Source organism: Camelus ferus, chromosome 3 (assembly GCF_009834535.1).
Source record: "Camelus ferus isolate YT-003-E chromosome 3, BCGSAC_Cfer_1.0, whole genome shotgun sequence".
Taxonomy (NCBI): Eukaryota; Metazoa; Chordata; class Mammalia; order Artiodactyla; family Camelidae; genus Camelus; species Camelus ferus.
This window is the reverse complement of record NC_045698.1, coordinates 108,943,171-108,962,638: the sequence shown is the minus strand read 5'-3', so window position 1 is coordinate 108,962,638 and position 19,468 is coordinate 108,943,171. Positions and strand designations below refer to the sequence as shown.

Below are 19,468 nucleotides of genomic sequence, written 5' to 3'. Positions count from 1 at the left end.
GCACTCCCCGGGAATAGAGCTGCAAAGTGCTCCTGGGGGCAGGGAAGCAAACACCTAAGGAAGGCAAGGTCTGCCTACTGGGGGTGCTGACAAGTCAGGGACATGGGTAGAGAGAAGAGAGCTCCCCAGTGGACTCTCAGCAGGATTTGTAGAACATGTGGCTCCTTTGCCCACCCCAGACTGGCCTGAGCAGGCTCCCCAGGGATTCAGAAACACCTTTAGTCCCAGAAGAACAATCCCTCAAGGCTAGGCCTCCTGCACTGGGCCAGCCCTCACCGGGCACCCACACACCATTCATTCACTCGCCTGCTTCTTCAGTTCCACAGCAAATGGTGTACAATCAAGAGTGAGTGACTGGGGTCGAGGCTCCCTCCAGCCTTCAGAGCAGACAGTCTGGACAGATCAAAAACAATGACGACACTGCATGATACATTGACAGAAAGGGCTCTGGACCCCGAAGGAGAGAACTCTACCCCAGGCTGCCCTAGCAGGGGTGAGTCAGGTTCAAGGGGCCAGGTGGTAGGAGAAAGGGTGTCAGGGGCAAGGGAGCAGTGTGTGTGGTAGCCCAGAAGCCCTCGGAATACATGGACAGGGGCAGGGAGGGAGGAGCAGAAAGAAACACAAGGCCACGCCTCCCTGGAAGGGCCACTGGTCTGGGTGGGCAGATGAGAAAGCCAAGGCTCAGGGGAACCAAGGTGTGTGAGTGACCCCTGGGGGCTGGAGTGACCAAAGAATACTTCCTGGAGGCAGCAAAGAACACTGCCTAGAAGGACGCAGAGGATCTGGGTTCTCTCCCAGCGGAGACCCCCATGATTGCTTCAGATTCCAGAGAGTCAGGGAGTGGAGTACAAAGTAGCCTGTGTGTGCACGACCCCCTCCCACCTCCATTAACCAGAGACACGTCTGGCCCTGCTGCACTTCTGAAGCCTGTGCTGTGAGGCCAACCACCTATCCACCTTCCAGACAACGACAACAGAAGTGTCCCTCCCCAGTTCTGCCACAGGGAGGCCAAGAATGTTCCCTGCTACCACCCAGGCATGTCCCACCAGCAGCGGCACCACCCACCCACCCAGTGCCTTCTGTACCAAGCCGGTGACTCTTTCAACCCTCAGAACTACCCCTCCACCCCCCATATAGTTAACATTATCCCCATTCTACAGCCCAAGATCTCCAGGCATGGAGGTCAACTGACTTGCCCAAGGCCAGGGATCTGAATCACGCAATGCAGCTAGAGCCCAGCCAGCTGCCCCACAGTGTCTCAAAACAGGGGCATTGGGGAGTCTTCTTTGCCAACAGGGGCTTTGGCAGGTGGGGTGAAGGTTCCTCTTCAAGGTCATCGAGTGACCTTGTGGGCTCCTCCTTGGCCACTAAAGCTCAGTCATAGAGTAGTGGTCTCTTCCCTCTGCACAGACATGGGGGCTCCCACAGCAGCCTCACAGAAGGGGTGGAGGGGTGGGGTGGAAAGCAGGGCCTCTGTCCTGCCAGGCACTGGGGCGGAGGCTCACAGGCTTATACACCAGCTCCACCCCCACAAGCTGTGCATCCTCGGGCAAATCCCTGCACCTCTGTGAGCCTCCGCTCCCTCACCGGCGGCTACCTGCTTATAATTGTGAGTATGAAACAAGACATACAGGTAAAGGACTTATTAGTCCAATGCGGAGCAGAATAAGCACTAAATAAATGGTAGCTGCTGTTATTATCATTAATATCATCATCTTCATTATCATCTCCATCATCACCTTTCTTGTTAGTGTCATCTCATCCTGTGGCTCTTATCCTCTGAGAACGCTGAAGACAATTCAGCATCCGAAGCTCAGAGTTCTCTCCAAACCAAAGGGAAGGAAGAAACGGCCTGCTTTTTTTCCCTTCCCTCTCCTATCTATACTCAGCAGAGGGCAGCAAACAGGAACCATCCAAAGATAAGAGAGAGAGAAGAGAGACACATGGAGAGAAAGCTACACACTCATAAATACACACCCACCCACCGCAGCAAGCGGAATTGTTTAGCTTCCTCTAGCTTCCAAAGTATGAACACTCCGCCTCCTCCAGCTAAGAAGGGCCAGGCAGAAAAAAAGTCGAAGCTGAAGAGACAGAAGTTCTTTTTCAGCTTGAGAGAAATTTTCAATGAACTGCCTTTTAATCTGTGTGGGGGTTGGGGTAAGGGGCGCGGGGAGAGGGACAGCTCTCAGGACGCCTGTGAGGGGAAAGGAAGGAGGCGGCGGAACTCAGAAGTAAGATTAAATCAAAGCAGCTTTTAACTGCTCCTCATTTCAACCTCTGCTTACTCTTTGCTGGAAGCGCTCGTGCCTGAGCTTTCCCTGGGAGGACACGGAGGCCCACAGAGTGAATCATTGCAGCCTGAGGGTGACAGAGCTAGGATGAGAATATGGGCCTTCAGACTGCAGGTTCAGGGATCAAAACTGAGTCCAGAATGGCAAAGAGGTTTTACCTCAAGGACCAGGTCTGGTCCCCAAGCACTGGGGACACTGCCTAGGACACTGCAGCAGCAGGATTCTGGAGTGGACATGTGTTGGCTTCATTCCTAGATTTTGTTTCCCCTCCTTCCCACAAAAGCACCCAGACTTTTCTCTGGGGAACTGCTCTTCCTATGATTTGGGTAGCTAAACCCCACCCTGGCATAACTCATCCTCCTGACAAATGTGACTGGTTCAGAGAGCACATCAGATCCAAATTGGGCCAATGACACCTAGGGAGATTTGCTAGAGTTTAAAGATGTTTCCACTGTCTTATAGAGAAGCTAATAGAAGAGGCAAACTCTCTCCTCTAGGATCTGGGTGTGGAAACGAGGTCAGAAAGAGCTACAACCATTTTTTGCTACCCCGGAGGCTCAGTCTAGGACGTGAGCCTCTAGATCATACCACACCTGAAGTCAACTGCAATTGCAGAAGCTAATATACTCCTTAATTCAGTCTGTTACTTGCAACAGACAGAGAACCCGAGGTGGCTCTTAAACCCAGATTGGCTCTGTCTGCCACGGGGAGCAGTAATGCAGCCACGTCTATGCAGCCTTTTAATTCCTCTATTCCCCTGCTGGATCCCATTGCCACCTTAAAATTCAACCCATTTTACTCGCTTTAAAACTATAAAAATTCAGGAAGAAAATTTACAAAAATAGATCTGCAAAAAAGCCCAGTAAATTCTGGCAGAATTGGTCTTGGTTAAGTACTGGCCTCCAAAAGTGGGATTAGCTAATCTTGGCTCATGAGGGACATAATCACAGAGAAGGATCAAATATTAGGATGTGGAGGGAAAAAAATATTTGTGGTGAAACAGAGCAATAATTTGGAGAGCTGGGCTCTGGTCTGCATCCCTTCCTTTGAGAACAGATCTCCCCTCTCCTGGGCCTCAGTTTCCGTGCCTGCAATACAAGGGGCTTAGACTAGATGACTTCTGTAGCACCCTTCCTGCTCTGACACGCAGGGATCATTCAGCAAACACTCCTGACTGTCTTCCAGGTGTCAAGGCTTATATGCTGGAAGAGGATGTGGTTCCTACTTTAAGACATTTCCGGGAGGGGAGGCCACGATGCACTCCTCAGCCACAGAAACTCAGGCATGTGGAGGCTACCTCCTTTCCCCACCCAACTGGGCAGCAGTTCTCTCAGAAACAAGATTCTTATTTTAAGTCTTCCTGGGGACATCGGCTCTTGCCTTACTGACTCTGACACACATATGGGATACAGTCAGATAAATGCAAACTACAGAACCTGCTGCAAATACTATCATGAGCATTAAGCTGCCATGGGACATGCTTCTGGCTGCCAAGTTTGCCTCAGGGTGTTTTTTAGTGATGAGATCTGATGCCATCTCTGTGTAACAGCTGACTGTGGACAAGATACAATTAGCAAGTGAGATGGTTATCTTTTAAATAGGCCTTTGCTTTTTCATCCCTGATTCCATTACTTTTATCGTGTCACTGGAGCCAAGAGATTAAAGGCTGAACGTCCTTAGACCACTGCCTGAGAGAAGGCATTAGAGTATGAGCATATCCCTAAGTAGTGGCCCCATCACAATTAGATACAGAGGCCTGTTAAACACACTTCTTTCCAGGCCTTTCCAACACAAGCTTTCAAACAAACTCACAGAATCCCAGGATGCTGGAGTTGGAAAAGTCCTACAAAGTATCTGTTCCCTATATTGCAGCACTGCTGGGAAACAGACTGAGCTCAAGTCTGGGTTTAGTGAGAAAGAGACTGATAAGCAATGTCTGTCCCGGCCAGGGGAGGCGAAGTACAGATACGATGCACATTTACCTTTCCCCTTTCGAATCTAAGCCCTCACTTCACAGATGAAGAATCCGAGGCCTAGAGAGGTTAAACCACTTTCCTGAAGTTACGCAGTGAATTCAGGGCAAGAGAGAGAATGAAACCCCAGGCCTCTGTCCCCTGACCTTCCTCAGCTGGGCTCCCTGGGAGACTGCAAACCCGAGAAGAAAAAAGAATGCAGGAAGTCAGATTTGCTTAGGTAAATCAGCAACCCTTCCCTGGTGGTATCAGATTTCAGCTGGGCATGCAGACAGAGAAGAGATTAGCAATCTAAAGGATCCCAGCCCCTCTGTGGAAAATTAAAGAAATCATTCCAAGGCTACATTTCTATGGTACTTAACTTTAAGATGGATAAGGCTCTGCTACCAGGAAGACTAAAAAAAAAAAAAAGGTCTGGGGGGAGTATTGATTTCTGGATATTCTAAGAATAAAGTTCAGCTCTGACACAATGAGAAAAACTCTTGATACTTAAAGTCATTGGTATTCCATTATCTCACGAATTTCTATTCCACAATTGCTATTATCCAATGAAGTCATTTTCATAAGAGATTATGGCTCAGAAATGGGGAGGGACTGCACCACACTTCTTTACCATGGGTTTTTAATGGCCAGTTACCAAGGCTGGAATATGAAACAGACCAGAGAATTAAACCAAGATGTTAAACAGACCAGGACTAGGAATGAGAGGTAACCCTAAATTAAAATGAAGATGGCTTCAAGACTGGCTTTTATTGCCTGGTTTTGCAGCTTTTCAAGAAGCCAGCTGTCTGACCAGATGAATGCTCAGATCCTAGAAGCATTATGTGTCCTTTATAAATCAGCTGCCCTACCCAGCTCCAGTGGTACACCCAGGATGAGCTAGCATGACGGTTATATAGACTTACATTCTAGCACTTGATAAGTGCTCTGAATTTGAAATCCTGTATTCTTTAATCCAGTGGAGAAATCAAGGAGTTAAAGGACGACTACAACAGTGGGTATGTTACCCTCAAAGAAACTTCTCTCAAACCCACAAGGAATATAGTTTTCATTTGGATAAAGTCCTGCTGTCTGACTTCCTTCCAGAGCCTCTGTGGTTGTTTCTACTCCAAAAATCAATGAAGTGCTCTGGGATAATTCTCCACAATTAAAAGAGTGACAAGCTGAGCTCAGAACCGGTCGGCCCTGTCGAAAAAAGCTCTGTGTGCTAGAGATGTCGGATTCCCCAGATAGCAGCCTGACCTGGTAGGTGCTCGTTCCAGCGCACTTGGGAGGAGGGATGGAATACCAGCACTCAGAAGTCAGCCTCCTCCCTCAAGGCCAGCTGACATTCAAACATGGGACTGGGGGCCAAGCCTAGTGCTGTGCATCTGCAGGAGACTGAAACAAAAAGGGGCTGTGTGGAAATTTGGCAGCGTGTTCCTGAAAGGCAGCAGATGAATGCTGAATCCCATAGCACCTAGAAGAGCTTATCATTGGGGAAACAGCTCCATTCTGCGGCTCCCAGGAGGCTAAGATTTTTTCTTAAAAGCAAGGATCATCAGTTGGCACCTCCTACCACCATCATCAAACCCTTTACCACTGCTTCCTCCTCTTCTCCTTCATGATATTCCAGAGAAAAAGAAATGAACAAGAGCTAGACCTTCCCAGATGAGCTTCTCTGTCCATTTCAGTTAAGGGCTTCGAGCAGCGCCCAGCTGTTGCTCCCCTCTCTCTGCCCAAAAGGCTGCCTTACTCCATCAATCCCCTCTTGCACAAGTGAGTAATTTACTTTGAAAGCTCAGGCCAAACTGGCAGTTAACCTTGACCTTCTCTCTACACATCTGGGTCTACAGAAAATGAAAATCAGGACGTCTCTGGCATCCACAGCAAATGAAATACGAGGGCTTTCTCCAGGCAGAGGCAGAATGTCAGGAGCTATTTTAGAACTGGCTACAGCTATTCCAAAGGAGAGTCTGCACTTGGGCAGGACATGGCCCCCTTGATCTGAGGCTGTGTCCAGTATGGAGCCCCCACTGCTAGGGATGCTACAAGGGGCTCCTGGCTCAGGAAAGGAAAAAGAAGTGGCTGCTGTCCTCCACATTGATTCACTGATGGTTATCACAGTAAGCTGGAGCTGGACCAACAACCACATTTTACAGATGGAGAAAGGGAGGCTCAGAGAGGGAGACGGGAGGTGATCAAGGACACATACAACAAGTTAACACTAAAGCTGGGGACAGAATCCTGACCTCTGGACCCTGATGCTAGTACAGGGTGGGAACAGAAGAAAGAGACCGTATGAAGGAAAAATCCACACAGATACAGAATTTAAGGAAGAGGGGTCTAAGTCAGCTGTCAGGGTTTCAACCAGGAGTTTTGGAAAGGAGTTGGGGCCTTCGTTTCCAAACAGTGAGATCTACCAGAAAGATCAACCAGGCCCTCCAGGACGGTTTGCAACAATTACCAGAGTGACAGGCTGCACTCAGATCGGTCAGTCCTGTCCCAAAGAGCTCTCTATACTCTACACTCAAGATCCCAGACAGCCCCAGATAGCAGCCTGATCCTGGGAAATGAAAGAAGCATCCAAAGTCAGCTTCTTCTCTTGTCCTGCCAACCATCAGTCAAGTTCAACCCTGATGCACAATTATCCACTTACCCTGGGATAGAGCAAATCCCACAAGAGAACCTGAAACATCCCTCTGTGTGAAACAGTTCAGGCATTTATACTCTCACTGGCACCTACTGAGCCAGGAGCTGGGAAGGTAGGAGTGATGTGACAGAGCTTTTGCTATCAGTATATATGTACTTACCACACACACACACACACACACACACACACACACACTCACACACACAAATGTGTATGAGTGAGTTCAGAGGAGACAAAAACAATAAAGATCCCAGTCTTGGCTGCAAAGAACACCAAACCTAATCAGCCGAGACAAGTTCAGAAGGGGTCATAGGTACTCTGAGAAGTGACAGAGAAGGCATCTGATGTTCCACACTCAGACAGGCACAAATAGCCTTTGGGAAATTTGGGAGTCCTTCCACCACAGCCCCTACTTCTGGATTCTCAGAAAGTCAAAGGCCCCTTAAAGACCAGCCGCACAACCACTCCAATCCTCCAGGGCCTGAAGCTCCAAGGGGAGCATGATCTTTGCATCCTTCAAGGAATCCACAGGATCTGAGAAAGAAAGAAGGCTGGGAAGGAAGGAGGGTGAATAAATGTGGAGAGAAAGGAGGCCCAGGTGTTTCTTTGGGCAAATAGGTAAACAGGAAAGGGGCTGACCTGAGTAGGGAGCATCGAGATCAGGAGGTGGGGGAAAAAGCAGAAAAGACCTTAACACCAAATAGAAGGACCAGCATCTTCATAATAAGGAGTCATCCTGGGATACAGGGATGCAGACAGGATCCTCCAAAAAAGGCTGATGTTGGAAGAGGAGAGGAGACACCAGACAGGGGCAGAAAGGTAGGATGGGTAACCTGTCGTAAGAAATGACCATCAGACTGGGCATCAGGAGTCCTGATTTCTAGTTTTGGCTCGGTTTCTGAATGGCATGGGGACATAGACAAGTCCCCATCCTTCTCTGAGTCTCAATTTTCCCATCCAAAAAAAAAAAGGGAAGAACAGAGAAGACTCTGGCGCTGACTCTGAGGAGGCAGACGGGGGACGGTGGAGGAAGGAACCGAAGGCTAGAAGTGAATTCGGGGAGAGCGTGCTCCCAACTCCATGGCAATTGGGGGACTCACCTGTCCGGCTGCCGGGGCCACCGCTGCCCCGGATCCCCTAGGGGTGCCGTCGGGCTGCCGCTCGCGGTACAGCGCCCAGAGCCCCACGTTGGGTAAAAGGACCAGGGCCGCCAGCACCAGCGCCACCGCCTGCAGAAGCCGCTTCTCCTTCCGCCTCATCGGGGCCGGTCAGCCCCGCCGCGCCCCGCCGGCCCCGCCGCGCCGCCCCCAGCTCCGCGCGTCCGCCCGTCCGCCCGTCCGCCCGGCGGCGGCAGCAGCTCAGCGTGGAGAAGCGGCCGCGGCGCCGGCCCCGCTCCAACTCCGCGGCACTTCCGCCGCTCGTCGGCCAGGGAGCCGGGCTCCGCCACTGCACCGCCGCCGCGGGGGGGTCGCTGCCAACACCGCTGCTCATGAGCCTCGCCGAACCGCGCCACCACCCCAGACTCCTCGGAGTCGGCCGGCAAGAGCTGTGAACCACGGGCCCCGGCCTTCTTGTGGCTCCTCCTGCTCCTGCCGGGTGCGTCGGGACCCAGCGAGGACCGCTCCCCCCTCTCTAGCCGCGATGGTGCGGCCCGCTCCTCGGCGGCTCCCCCGCCCGCGGGAGCTTTGCGAAAGTCCGGGAGTTGGCGAGTTGGGCGCTAACTGGTGTGCGCTGGGCTGCGTTCCCGGGACCCCAAACTCCTACCCAGCCACGTCTGCTCCGGAGTCCAGCCAACAGTTTTGGGGCTTCCCCTGGGATATGCAAACCGTGTAGGAGCCCGGCCAGATGCTCCGCGCTTGCAGTCCCCGGGGCTGTGGCTTCCTTTCTTTCTACTACTCTCTCAGGCTTGGCTCCAAGAACCTGCGGACCTCCTTTGCCCCGCCCGGGTCCAGGCATTCCCAGACGGGAAATGGGGCTGCACGCGCACGATTGTCTGGGCAGGCCCTGGTTGTCTTCCCTCCCAGTGCCTGGCGGTAGATGTGAACGCGCTCTGTAAACTGGGGAGTGCCGTTTCCGCCCACCACCTGTCTGTTGTCCCAGCAAACAGGCGAGTAGGTGATCGAAGCTTCTCTGCAGGACCTTCTCTCGCACAAGTCCAACCTCCTTGGAGTTGGAATGCCCTCCAGTCCCACGTGTGCCTCTAGGCACTCAGCTCACGGAGCCCTTTCTCGAAACCTCATGTCGGTTCCTATCTCCCGTTCAGCTACTCAGCAAATTGTCCCAGCCACCAGGATGAAATGAAAACAGACTGGAGCCCTGACGTCTGGAAGCTGAAGCATTAAACACATAATCGCATCAGACGAGCGAACGTGTCTATAACTGTGGTGAGGCTCTGAGGAAATCAGGCCGCCTGGGCGCTGCGGACGGCTGGTTGGGAAGCCGGACTCCGAAGGCGATGCCTGTGGCTCCTCGATGCTCTTCACTTAATTGCTTCCTCTCCGATGCAGAGGGAGGACGCACCCTTTTGGTTGCCTTCCTTTTTGCTACCCCTACATGCGTCCTCTTGATTCCTGGGTCTCCAGCCCAGCCGCTGACCCCTTAGCCTTGGACCAGCGTCCTGATGACTCCTCCCTCCCCACTCTTCCAGATCTAGGATGAGAGATAGGGATTCAGTTTTCTGTAGCTTGACAACTGCTACAAAACCTAAAAACCCATCACCTAGGCTCTAGGGCCCACACTCCTCTCTCTCTGACCTGCTAGAGCTGATCAGACATCTCTCCACCTCTCTGCCCTGCCAGTTGCTGGCTATTTTGGTTGCTGGCTATTTTCCTTCTTGTGCTATTGACCCGGCAGCTCCTTTCATCCAGGAAGTCCCTTCCCCACCTATGTCAGTGGAAATCTTGTTTATCCTTCCATGCGTAGCTCAACTGCCACCTCCTCCATGAAGTCCTCCAAAACTCCTCTTCAGGGGACTGCTGTCTTTCTTTGGGTTTCTGTCACAGAAATGCTTACCTTTTATTGAATGCTTACTCTATGCCAGGCACCATGTTAAACCCTTGACATGCATTACCTCTTTTCAGACTCACAGTTACTCTGTGAGGTCAATGCTTTTCTTATCTTTGTTTGCAAGTGTGATTCAGATTAAAGAAAGCTGCAGCCAGAATGATCCTAGTTTAACAAAGATCAGATAGCACCACCCTTCTGCAAATCCCTCCAATGACTTCCCATCTTCCACCTGATTCCAAGAAGGAACTATAAGATCCTACAAGTCCATGTATGAACAGCCCTCACCTGTACTCTCTTCATTATACCCAAGCCCACTGGCCTTCTTGCTATTCCTCAGAGCACACCAGGCAGAGTCCTGCCTCTGGGCCTTTGCACTTGCTATTACCTCTGCCTAGAATGCCCACTCTTCCATCTCTAGATCCTAGCCCTATGACTTTTAAAAAAAATTTTTTATTGTGGTAAAATATACATAATATAAATTTTACTATTTTAACCATTGATTGTGGCATTAAGTACATTCACACTGTTATGCAACCATCACCACTGTCCATCTCTAGAACTTTTTCATCATCCCAACCTGAAACTCTGTACCCACTGAACATTAATTATCTTCCCAGTTCCCCTCCTCCCCCGAACCCCTGGTAATCACCCACCATTCTACTTTTGGTCTTTATGAATTTTGACTATTCTAGGTACTCCATGTAAGTGGAATCATACAATATTTGACCTTTTGTGTCTGGCTTGTTTCACTTAGCATAACGTTTTCAAGATTCATGCATGTTGTAGCATGTGTCAGAATTTCACCCGTTTTAAAGATCGAATAATGTTCCATTATGTGTACCTACCACATTTTGTTTATCCATTCATCCATGGATGGACATTTGGATTATTTTCACCTTTTGGCTATGGTGAATAACACTACTCTGAAGAGCCCCGTGTTTTTTCACACTGCAGTTGATGAACAGTGTTTTTGTAACTGGACTTCCAACCTGTCTCTTTGACAAAAAGGGAAGTTCCTAGAAGGAAAGACAATGTTGTGACACTCATACTCACCTCCAAAGCATCAGTCATGGTGCTAGAAACAGCTGCTAGACTGATCCTTTCACAGACATGAGGCTCACTCTGCTCCTGGGAACTTGCCTTTAACTTCCCTGCAGGTTAGAATAATCTATGAGTATCGGTCTTCCATGATCTGGCCCAGCTTCTAGATTTTGACCTTCTAGTTGCAATGGTCTTCTTGCTATATTCCTCAAATGCACCAAGTTGATAATGGCCTCAGGGTCTTTGCAAATTTGCTTTGCCATTGTATCTCTTCCTCTAAATCTCTGTATGGTTCTCTGCCTGCCCTGTCTCTCAGGAACCAAATCAAATGTTCCTCTGCAAGAGCTTCCCTGTCCAACTGATCTAAAATATCAAAGAGCACCTCCACCATCTCTGTATGTTGATTTTTCTTCAGAATGGGTATTAATTTGGGTTTCCCTCTCTAGAATGTGAACTCTAAGCAAGGAGGAGCTTTGTAATTTTTTTGTCCCCTACTGTATGCACATACTTCTGTTAGCACATACTTCTATTTTTGTGAATCAGAATACTGATGCTCCCTCCGGGTGGACGGATTTGCAAAAAAGGGTGCCCACCTCTCCCTGGGCCAAAGCCGAGCTAGCAGAGCCAGGACACCTGGATTTCAGCTCCTACTCCTGCTCAACCATGGCCTGGAACACAGTAGATGGTGGATAATTACCAGTTGAGTGAAGTACAGCAGCTGAGATCATCTATGGGAAAGTCTTCAGTGTGTCTCTCATCTCCACCCCTTCCAGCTCCCAGGAGGATTCTGTCTGAAATTGGATTTGAGCTTTTCCTGTATCTTACCTGAGTGACTTGTTGATCAAAGCTGCACACCAGCCGGGTCAGCCCTCAATGGACACTCTTAACGCATGAACCCAGCTTTAACCTCAGGACTCTCTGATCCCATGCGGGATACGCCAAGTATGGGGTGGGGGCCGGGGTTGGGGTGGGGATCCTCTTAGGGCTTTATCCCACTGACTGAGACAATACCATTTCAGCTGCACAATGAAAACCTCCACTTCTGGTCTGAGCCTCTCCCATCTCAGCGTTCACACTCCTTTCCTATTAGATGGCCTCACCTTGGCTTTCTTAGTGTGGCTGCCTATTTGTCAAGGGCTGTACCCTCAGGCTGGTGTGGCCCAGGCCTGAGCTGAGGAAGTGTGAAAGTGGAACGAATGGATCAGCAAACCAGGAGATATTGGTCTGATAATCAGTCTACCTCTAACACTCTTTAACCTTGGCTAAGTCTCTTAGCTACCTGAGCCTCAATTTCCTCGTATGTAAAAATGGGGATAATCATGATTTTATAATGATATAACTTCCAAGCTGGTGAGAGAGAGGTCTGCTTGACTCTAAGCAAAAGCCAAGAAGCTATGAGTGTTGGACTTACGTGTGTGTGGAAGCCTAAAGCCTTCCTGCTCCTCCTCTCCTTGGAGATTGCCAAGCTTGTCAATACACTCTGAGAGAAGCCTGCCTGAGCTCCCTGAGCAGACTAAGCCCCCCAGTTATGTGACATCTTAGCAATGTCTTTCCTTAACAGTCGCAGTGTTTCCAATTCCAGGGTGATTGTTTGATATCTGTCTCCTCCACTGGACTGTTAGCTTCATGAGGACAGAGATCATCTTGTTTCTGTCTGTTTGTTTGTTTTGCCCTGCAGCATACACTCAATGCCTGGGACAGTAAGTGGCCCAAAATAGGTCATCGACAAACATTTGGGAAATGAATGAATGAATCAATTAGTCAAGCACTCATCTCTTTAAAATCTGCACTCAGGAAACTCATTAACACTGGTGTCAGTGACCCAAATTGCTCTCTCTACCAGGCTGGTCATTTAACAAGGCTCAAACTTCCAAATATAGAGCAAGAGAACACAAGCCCTGGAACTGAGATTTCCGCACATGGCTCTATTAAGTCTGAATCAGTCCAGACTTTGCCCCTACCTTCCTGTGCAGCTTCAGACAGGTCACTCAAATTCTCTGAGCATCATGTTTATCATGAATGGATCCACGAGTGTATGTGGAAGCAGGAATTAGAGCTGTCTAGCTAAATATTGAATATGGTTGCATTAAATAAAGTAGTTGAACCAAATGCTTGTTGAGATCTTTTTTAATTCTAAAATTTGGCGACTCAGTCTTGCAAGGTCGGATGGGAGAAGGGGAGCGAGGAATGGAACACCACTCAGGTGGTTCAGTCCACTTAGTGTGTGTGATTTAGTGGCATTTCAGCTCCTAGTCTGAATAAAAATAAAGGGTTTGCAGGATGCCTATTTGAAATGACCTCTAGACAGAAAATTGCCTGTCTCTCTCTCGGAGTCTACTTTGTCATTTCCACACCGAGATGCCAATTAAACCAATCCTGCCAACTATAAAGGAATGCTATTGAATCAAGACAGTGGATGAGGAAGGTGTTTCAAGTAGGATACGATTTGAAAGAGCACAGAAGGCCGTACATTTCAAAGAGTAAATATACGTCATTGGGTGGGTATATCTCAGAATATTAGTCAGACAGGTCAGATTCAAATATCAGACGTAGAGGGAGCCATTAGCCTCCTGGCACTGCCTCTAAAATAAACACCAGGGCTTGGAAAATGAGAGTGCTTCCTGTTTAATTACTTCCCACTTTTGAATAAAGGAAGAAAGTTGTACGAAACACAAATAGAGAGGTGGTAGGGTGCATGAGAAAGGGGCATCCTAGAAATGTGAAGGCCCTTAGAGAAGTAGCACTGTCTGCGTGCACTTCTGTAAAATAAAGGTCGGCTTCTCTATACCCAGAGGTCTTAACCTTTCACCTGGTGACCTTTAAAAACTATGGATGCTCAACCTAAACCCCAGACCAATTAAGTCAGACCTCTAGGGGTAGGGTTCAGCTATTCCTAGGTGATTCCACTCTGTGGCCAAGCTTGAGCGAACTGCTGCTCTCTTGCTTTCAGCTCTAAAATCCTTCTAAGGTTTCCTTTGGTCTAAGCGGCATGTCATCGGATGTTCCACTAGGTGGCACCTTCCAGCAAACTTCAGTGGGTCCAGAGGTCTCGGCTAGGTCTAACATCAAGGAATGAATAAAGAAAGCAAGGCTTGGTGGTCTTTACTGGCAATGAGGGGTCTGCACTCTTGAGGAGAAGGCTGAACGCATTGGTCAACAACTTGCTGGTGAGCAATGACGCCACCAGAATGTTAAGATTCTTCCCTGCTAGGAAACTGAGGCCTGGAGAGGGAGCAGCTCCATCTGTTACCGCCCCGCTCATTCACTCACCAATGCACCGTGGTCTCTTCCCCTCAGTCTGTCCGACAGGAACAACAACCCCACCCCCACCCCTTGACCAATCCCATTATGGGCAACAGTAGACGTCTATTGTTTTTACCTCCTCAGTTAACAACATCCTGATATTCTTTGGGGATTTAACCTTGGCTTCCCAGTTGAGAGGCTGGATCAGAGCTGACTCCACCCTCAGCTACTGGCTTAGCCAATCAGAGCAGGCTATCCGCTCCTGCTACAGAGATTGGTCTAGGGATGAATACCTGACCTACCTAAGACAAAATTTAAAAAAAACTGCGTTTGAATTCTGTGTTTTTTCAAATCAGGAAGTAGTGGTCCCTTCCAGACCCACCATGAGGAGTGGACTGGAGTCTTACTCTTGCTCCTCCCCGCTCCAGGGAGCTGCCATAGCATACATCAGTGGGCTTCCTTACTGTCTCTCTTCCTGTTGGGGTGAGCCGTTGGGGGAGCCAGGGCAGAATACCAAAGAGAGGGAAAAGAGCTGGGTCAGGGTGTTTCTTGTCCTAGCTTCTTTAGTGGGAGGATGCCACAGGCTGCGTGTATCTACCACTAAAGGCCACAGATTCTGCTGGGCAGGCCCCTGCTCTGGATTCCGAGAACTGCCCTCCCCTCGTCCTTCAGGCCTAGGTTTGGACAGCACATCACTGTTTCTAGGCCCAGGATACTGCACTGTCCCTTGTTGTTACCCTATACCCTGTCCAACTGTCCTCTTAGGAAACTTGCCTCACAGTTCCCAGCGTGGGAGAACTATGCATTTTTTGAGGCCCTGACTGAATCAAGTGGGGAAGCTTCCTGAGAACCTGAGAACAGCACCAACAGACAGGAAAGTGAAACTGAGAGATCACCCAGTTACCAAGCCAACCTCTGATGTCATCCTGGCCTCCACTCCAACTCACCTCCCACATTCAAACAATTACCTAATAATGCTGGTTTTATTGCCTAATAAATTTTAAATGTATCCCTTCCCCTCTAGGCCTACAATATGAGACATATTTCAGGTGCCTGCAAGAAGAATCCCTGATCAGAGCCCTGCTGCCTCACATGGCCAAATTCTCTACCTTGTGCATGGGCTGGCCTTTGGCCTATGAACAGAGACACTTAGCCTCTGTCTCACAAATTGGAATCAAGTGGCACAGAGGGAAGAGGGCAGTTGGTTGTGGTCCCTGAAAGTGGAAGTGGCATCAGGGTGGAGAATACTCTTGGGGCACACACAAGAAAATATGGGAAAGCAGAAACCGTCAATAACACAGGAAGTGCATTTAATAAAAAAAAAAAAGACAATAGGGCAGAGGTGCAAGGAGCAGAGATGCTGAGAGAGACAATTATGAAAGGTAACTGCCTTGGCTCCTGGTTTTCTAGTTCAAGACCAGGTTTCTGGGATGCTTACTTGAATCCCTGACCTAGGGCTTCTGTGAGGTTCCCTGCTGTATACCCTTTCCTTGAAGTTACGAGTGAGTCTCTGTCCGTTATGATCAAAGAAGCCTTGGCCCTGATACCCTAATCTCCAAGTCCAAGTTAAAGCCTTTATCATCTTTCACTTGAATTGCGGCAGTAGTCTCCTAACTCCTTTGCCACTTCAGTCCTTCATCTCTTAAGATCCATCCTCCCCACCATAGTGACTATTCTGGTACACAGACTTGCCACGTTGCTTCCTGCTGGTGGTCTCCCAATTGTCTTCACAATAAAGTTGAAGTTGCTGCCTTGCACTCTGTGCAAAACTGCTAGTTGTTCCTTACCTTAATCCTGTCATCTCTCGCCCCATGTCCTTGCTCGTGCTGTGCCCTCCTGCAGGACTGCCCTTCACATCCTTCTGTGTGGATGAATTCTTACCCAGCTTAGATGTCATCTCCTCCCTCACCGCCTCACTAACTCCTTCCTCTTCCCACCCAGTGGCACAAAGAGCCCATGCTACTTGGGTAGTCTTCCCCATACGTAGTTACTTGTGTAATTTCCTTCCTTAGCATTTATATATTAATAAAGGTGATGGGGACGCTGTTCGCTGACACCAATGGAGCTCTTACTACATACCAAACTCTAAGTTAGCACTTTACAAACATTGTCTCTTTTAATCCTCACCAAAACCCTCGGGGGTAGGTTCGATTATTATTCTTATTTTCCAGAAGAGCACACTGAATCAGAGAGGTCAACTGACTTGTCCAAGTAGGAAGGGGTAGACTCAGGTCTACTGTTTATTTCTCTTCTTTTTCATAACAGCTTTACTGAGACATAATTCATGTGTTATTCAATCCATACACCCACTTCAAATGTACAATTCAAATGGATTTTAGTGTATTCATAGAGTTGTGTGTAACCACCATCACAATCAGTTTTCGAACATTTTCATCACCCCAAAAAGAAACTCATACTGATTAACTACTCATTTTTCTTGCTGCTACTCTCGGCAGCTGGCATGGTGCCCAGCACGGAGTATCCGTTCAGCCAGCACTTGTTGAAGAATGGATGGCTGCCCTACGTAAGAGGACAGTGGAAGATGCAGAGAGAGCTTCTTTGTGCAATGCCCTTTGCATCTCAGCATCAATCAAGGGATTTGCCCGATTCTTCAGTTTATTTATTTTATGCTATTTCTCTCTAGTAATAACCACCACTTACGATCTTTTATGTGCCAAACCATACACTGAATGATTTGCCTAAGTTATCTGATTAATACTCATGACAACACTTGGGAATAGGTATTGTTGCATCCATAATACAGATAAGAAAATCAAGGCTTGGGGATTTTGTTAATCTGCCCAAAGTCATACAACTTGCAATCACCAGCATCCTAACATTATGTAGACTACTACCACCTGTAATTAAACAGAACCATGACTAGGCACTACCCTAAGTTCTTTATGTCCATCACCCATTGATTCATTTAGTCATTCATTCAATAGATATTTATTGAGACCCTACTACCTACCAGGCACTATGGCACATGCTAGAGATTCAGTGGTGGGCAAACAGATCAGTCGTGGTCTCACAGGGTCACGGTCTAGTGGCAGAAAAGATGTTATAAGAAAATGAACAATTGTATTTGGTGGGAGGAAGGAGAAAGGTCCTCATGGCTGTTGGGGGGCAGAACTGATACTAGAATTTAATACTGTTGGAATCCAGTCCAACAGTCTTTCTGCAAAGTTACACTAGCATGACTTCCCTAGGCCATTCTAATGGGACGTTGGTTTTGCTAATGGCCCTCTGGGTAGTGCTTGTCCCTGTAGGAGGTGTGCAGTAAACAGGTCCCCACCACTTACTGTGGGAGGCCTGTATGCATGGGCACACACACACACACACACACACACACACACAGCCACCCATACTCACAGCTGCAGAGAGCTAGGAGAGAGCCAATACAGTGGGCTTTGCAAATGCCCTCTATTCTCAGCTAGGGGATCTGAGTTTAAAGAGCACTTTTGTATACTCTCTGCTGCATGCTGCTTTTATCACGTAAACGATCCCAGAGATTTTGCCATATAAATACAGAGAGGTTGTCCCATTCTTTTTTTTTCCAGTTGCAAAGTATCCCACAGTGTGTGAATAAATCAAGGTTCACCAGTCCCCAAATCTCAAAAGGAGATTTGAAATTGTTCTCAATTTTGGGCTATTAAAATAATGCCATAATGAATAACCTTGTGCATGTCTTGTTCTGTAGCGTGGAGTTGAATCTTCAGGGGAAATTCCTAGAAGTAAGATTTGCTAGGTCAAAGGGTAAATGCATCTGTAGTTTTAGAAGATTCCCCACCATAGGGGTCGAATCTTTTTGCACTCCCATCAGCAATGTATGAGAGGACCTGAATCTTCACAGCCTAGGTCCACATAATATTTTTTAAAGCGTGCATTTTATATAAAAACTTACACTCCCAATTTCTCTTAAAAATTGCGAAATTTGGAAACACTGGGCCTATCTTCCTACATGGTTGGAATGAGCTGGGGCTGAGTGGCCACGGATCCCTGATGTGGTCCAGCCGCTTCATTATGAAGATGAGGCCCACAAATTCTTAGAGGAAACAGGGGACTAGAACCCAGTCTCCTACCTCCCCATTCACTACACCGTGTGGCCTCCAGAGTAAGTATGAGAGGGATGAGTAGTGGGGACGGGGGGAAGTGTATAAAAGCACTGACAATTCAGCATTAAAATTGGAATTTTTTTTTTTTTAGCATTTACTTAGCTCCGTAAATATATCATACCACCCTGTAGTTGATTAAACTGTGACTAATCCGCATACAGCACAGTGACAAATTGGCTTCTATTTCTTCTGAACAACCAAAAAAAGGGCTGATGTTGCAGCAGGATTCAGGTTATACACTCATTCATTCCCTCATTCATTAAATGCAAACTGTATGCCAGCCCTCGATCCAGGCACTGGGGGTTCAAAGATGAACAAGCATTTAAACACAGGGATCTGAGCAGACAACTATGCTAAAACTTGATATCAATTGGTAAGTGTTTTATTGGAGGAATGTAAAGGCTGCCATGAGAGCCCAAAGAAGAGAGCTTATTCTGCTCAGGAGCCCATGGGAGAGGTCACAAGGAAGGTGATGTTTGGGTAGATTCTGAAAGATGTGTAGGAGTTTGCTCAGAAAAGGCAGGAACATGAGAAAGATTTCTTGCATGTTCAAGGACAAGATTCCTCCCCAGAAAGTGGCATAAAACCAGTTCAAAAAAGATTTGGGCAATAAACAAATAGAGAAGGAGAAAAAGAATGAAAGAAATGTCCTGCCTTATTTAATTGAGACATGAAGGGGAGTTTGCCTTCAGGCACAGAAAGATCCAGGTGATCAAAGGATGTCATCACACCTCAGAAACTTTCTTAACTCTGCTTCTTCCTTCTACGTTCTTTGCCCTCGGGCAGCTTACTCTCTCCAGGTGACAGGGTGCCTGCTGGTAACTCCAGGTTTACATTATCCTGACAGCTAGCAATGCCAGGGGAATCTAAATTCTCCTTTCCAACAGCTTCCCTAAAAATCCCAAGACTGAGTTTTATGGGCAAGGTCTGGGTTGCTCACTTACCCTGGCCCCAAAGGAAACCCAGAGGAAGGATAGACAGATGCTGGCTGGGCAAGACCACCAGATTCTCGAAGCGATGATGGATTGGGGTGCATCTGTCTCTCAAGAGGTGGAGGAGTCTCTAGATCGTGGAATTGGACATACACCCCTGTCTCCAAGATGGGAAGACAAGAGCTCAAGCTTCCTAGGCTGCAAAGATTGAGGACGAAGGAGCAGGAACTGGAAT

At 48.2% G+C, this 19,468-nt stretch overlaps 1 protein-coding gene across 3 annotated transcripts in view; it reads right to left on the bottom strand.

Annotated features, from left to right (window-relative positions):
• The window catches only part of GALNT10 (polypeptide N-acetylgalactosaminyltransferase 10), a 260,526-nt gene that overhangs the window by 196,912 nt on the left and 44,146 nt on the right, over nt 1–19,468 (bottom strand). The window contains exon 1 of one of the 3 annotated variants that reach the window (XM_032477167.1): nt 10,956–10,988. The exons of 1 other annotated variant lie outside the window; for it this stretch is intronic. In XM_032477167.1, the coding sequence (XP_032333058.1) occupies nt 10,956–10,973 (18 nt within the window). In that variant the 5' untranslated portion in view covers nt 10,974–10,988. Of the gene's footprint in view, nt 1–7,996; nt 8,156–10,955; nt 10,989–19,468 lie in introns of those variants that run through there. One more of the 3 variants, XM_032477166.1, reaches the window with a different exon arrangement.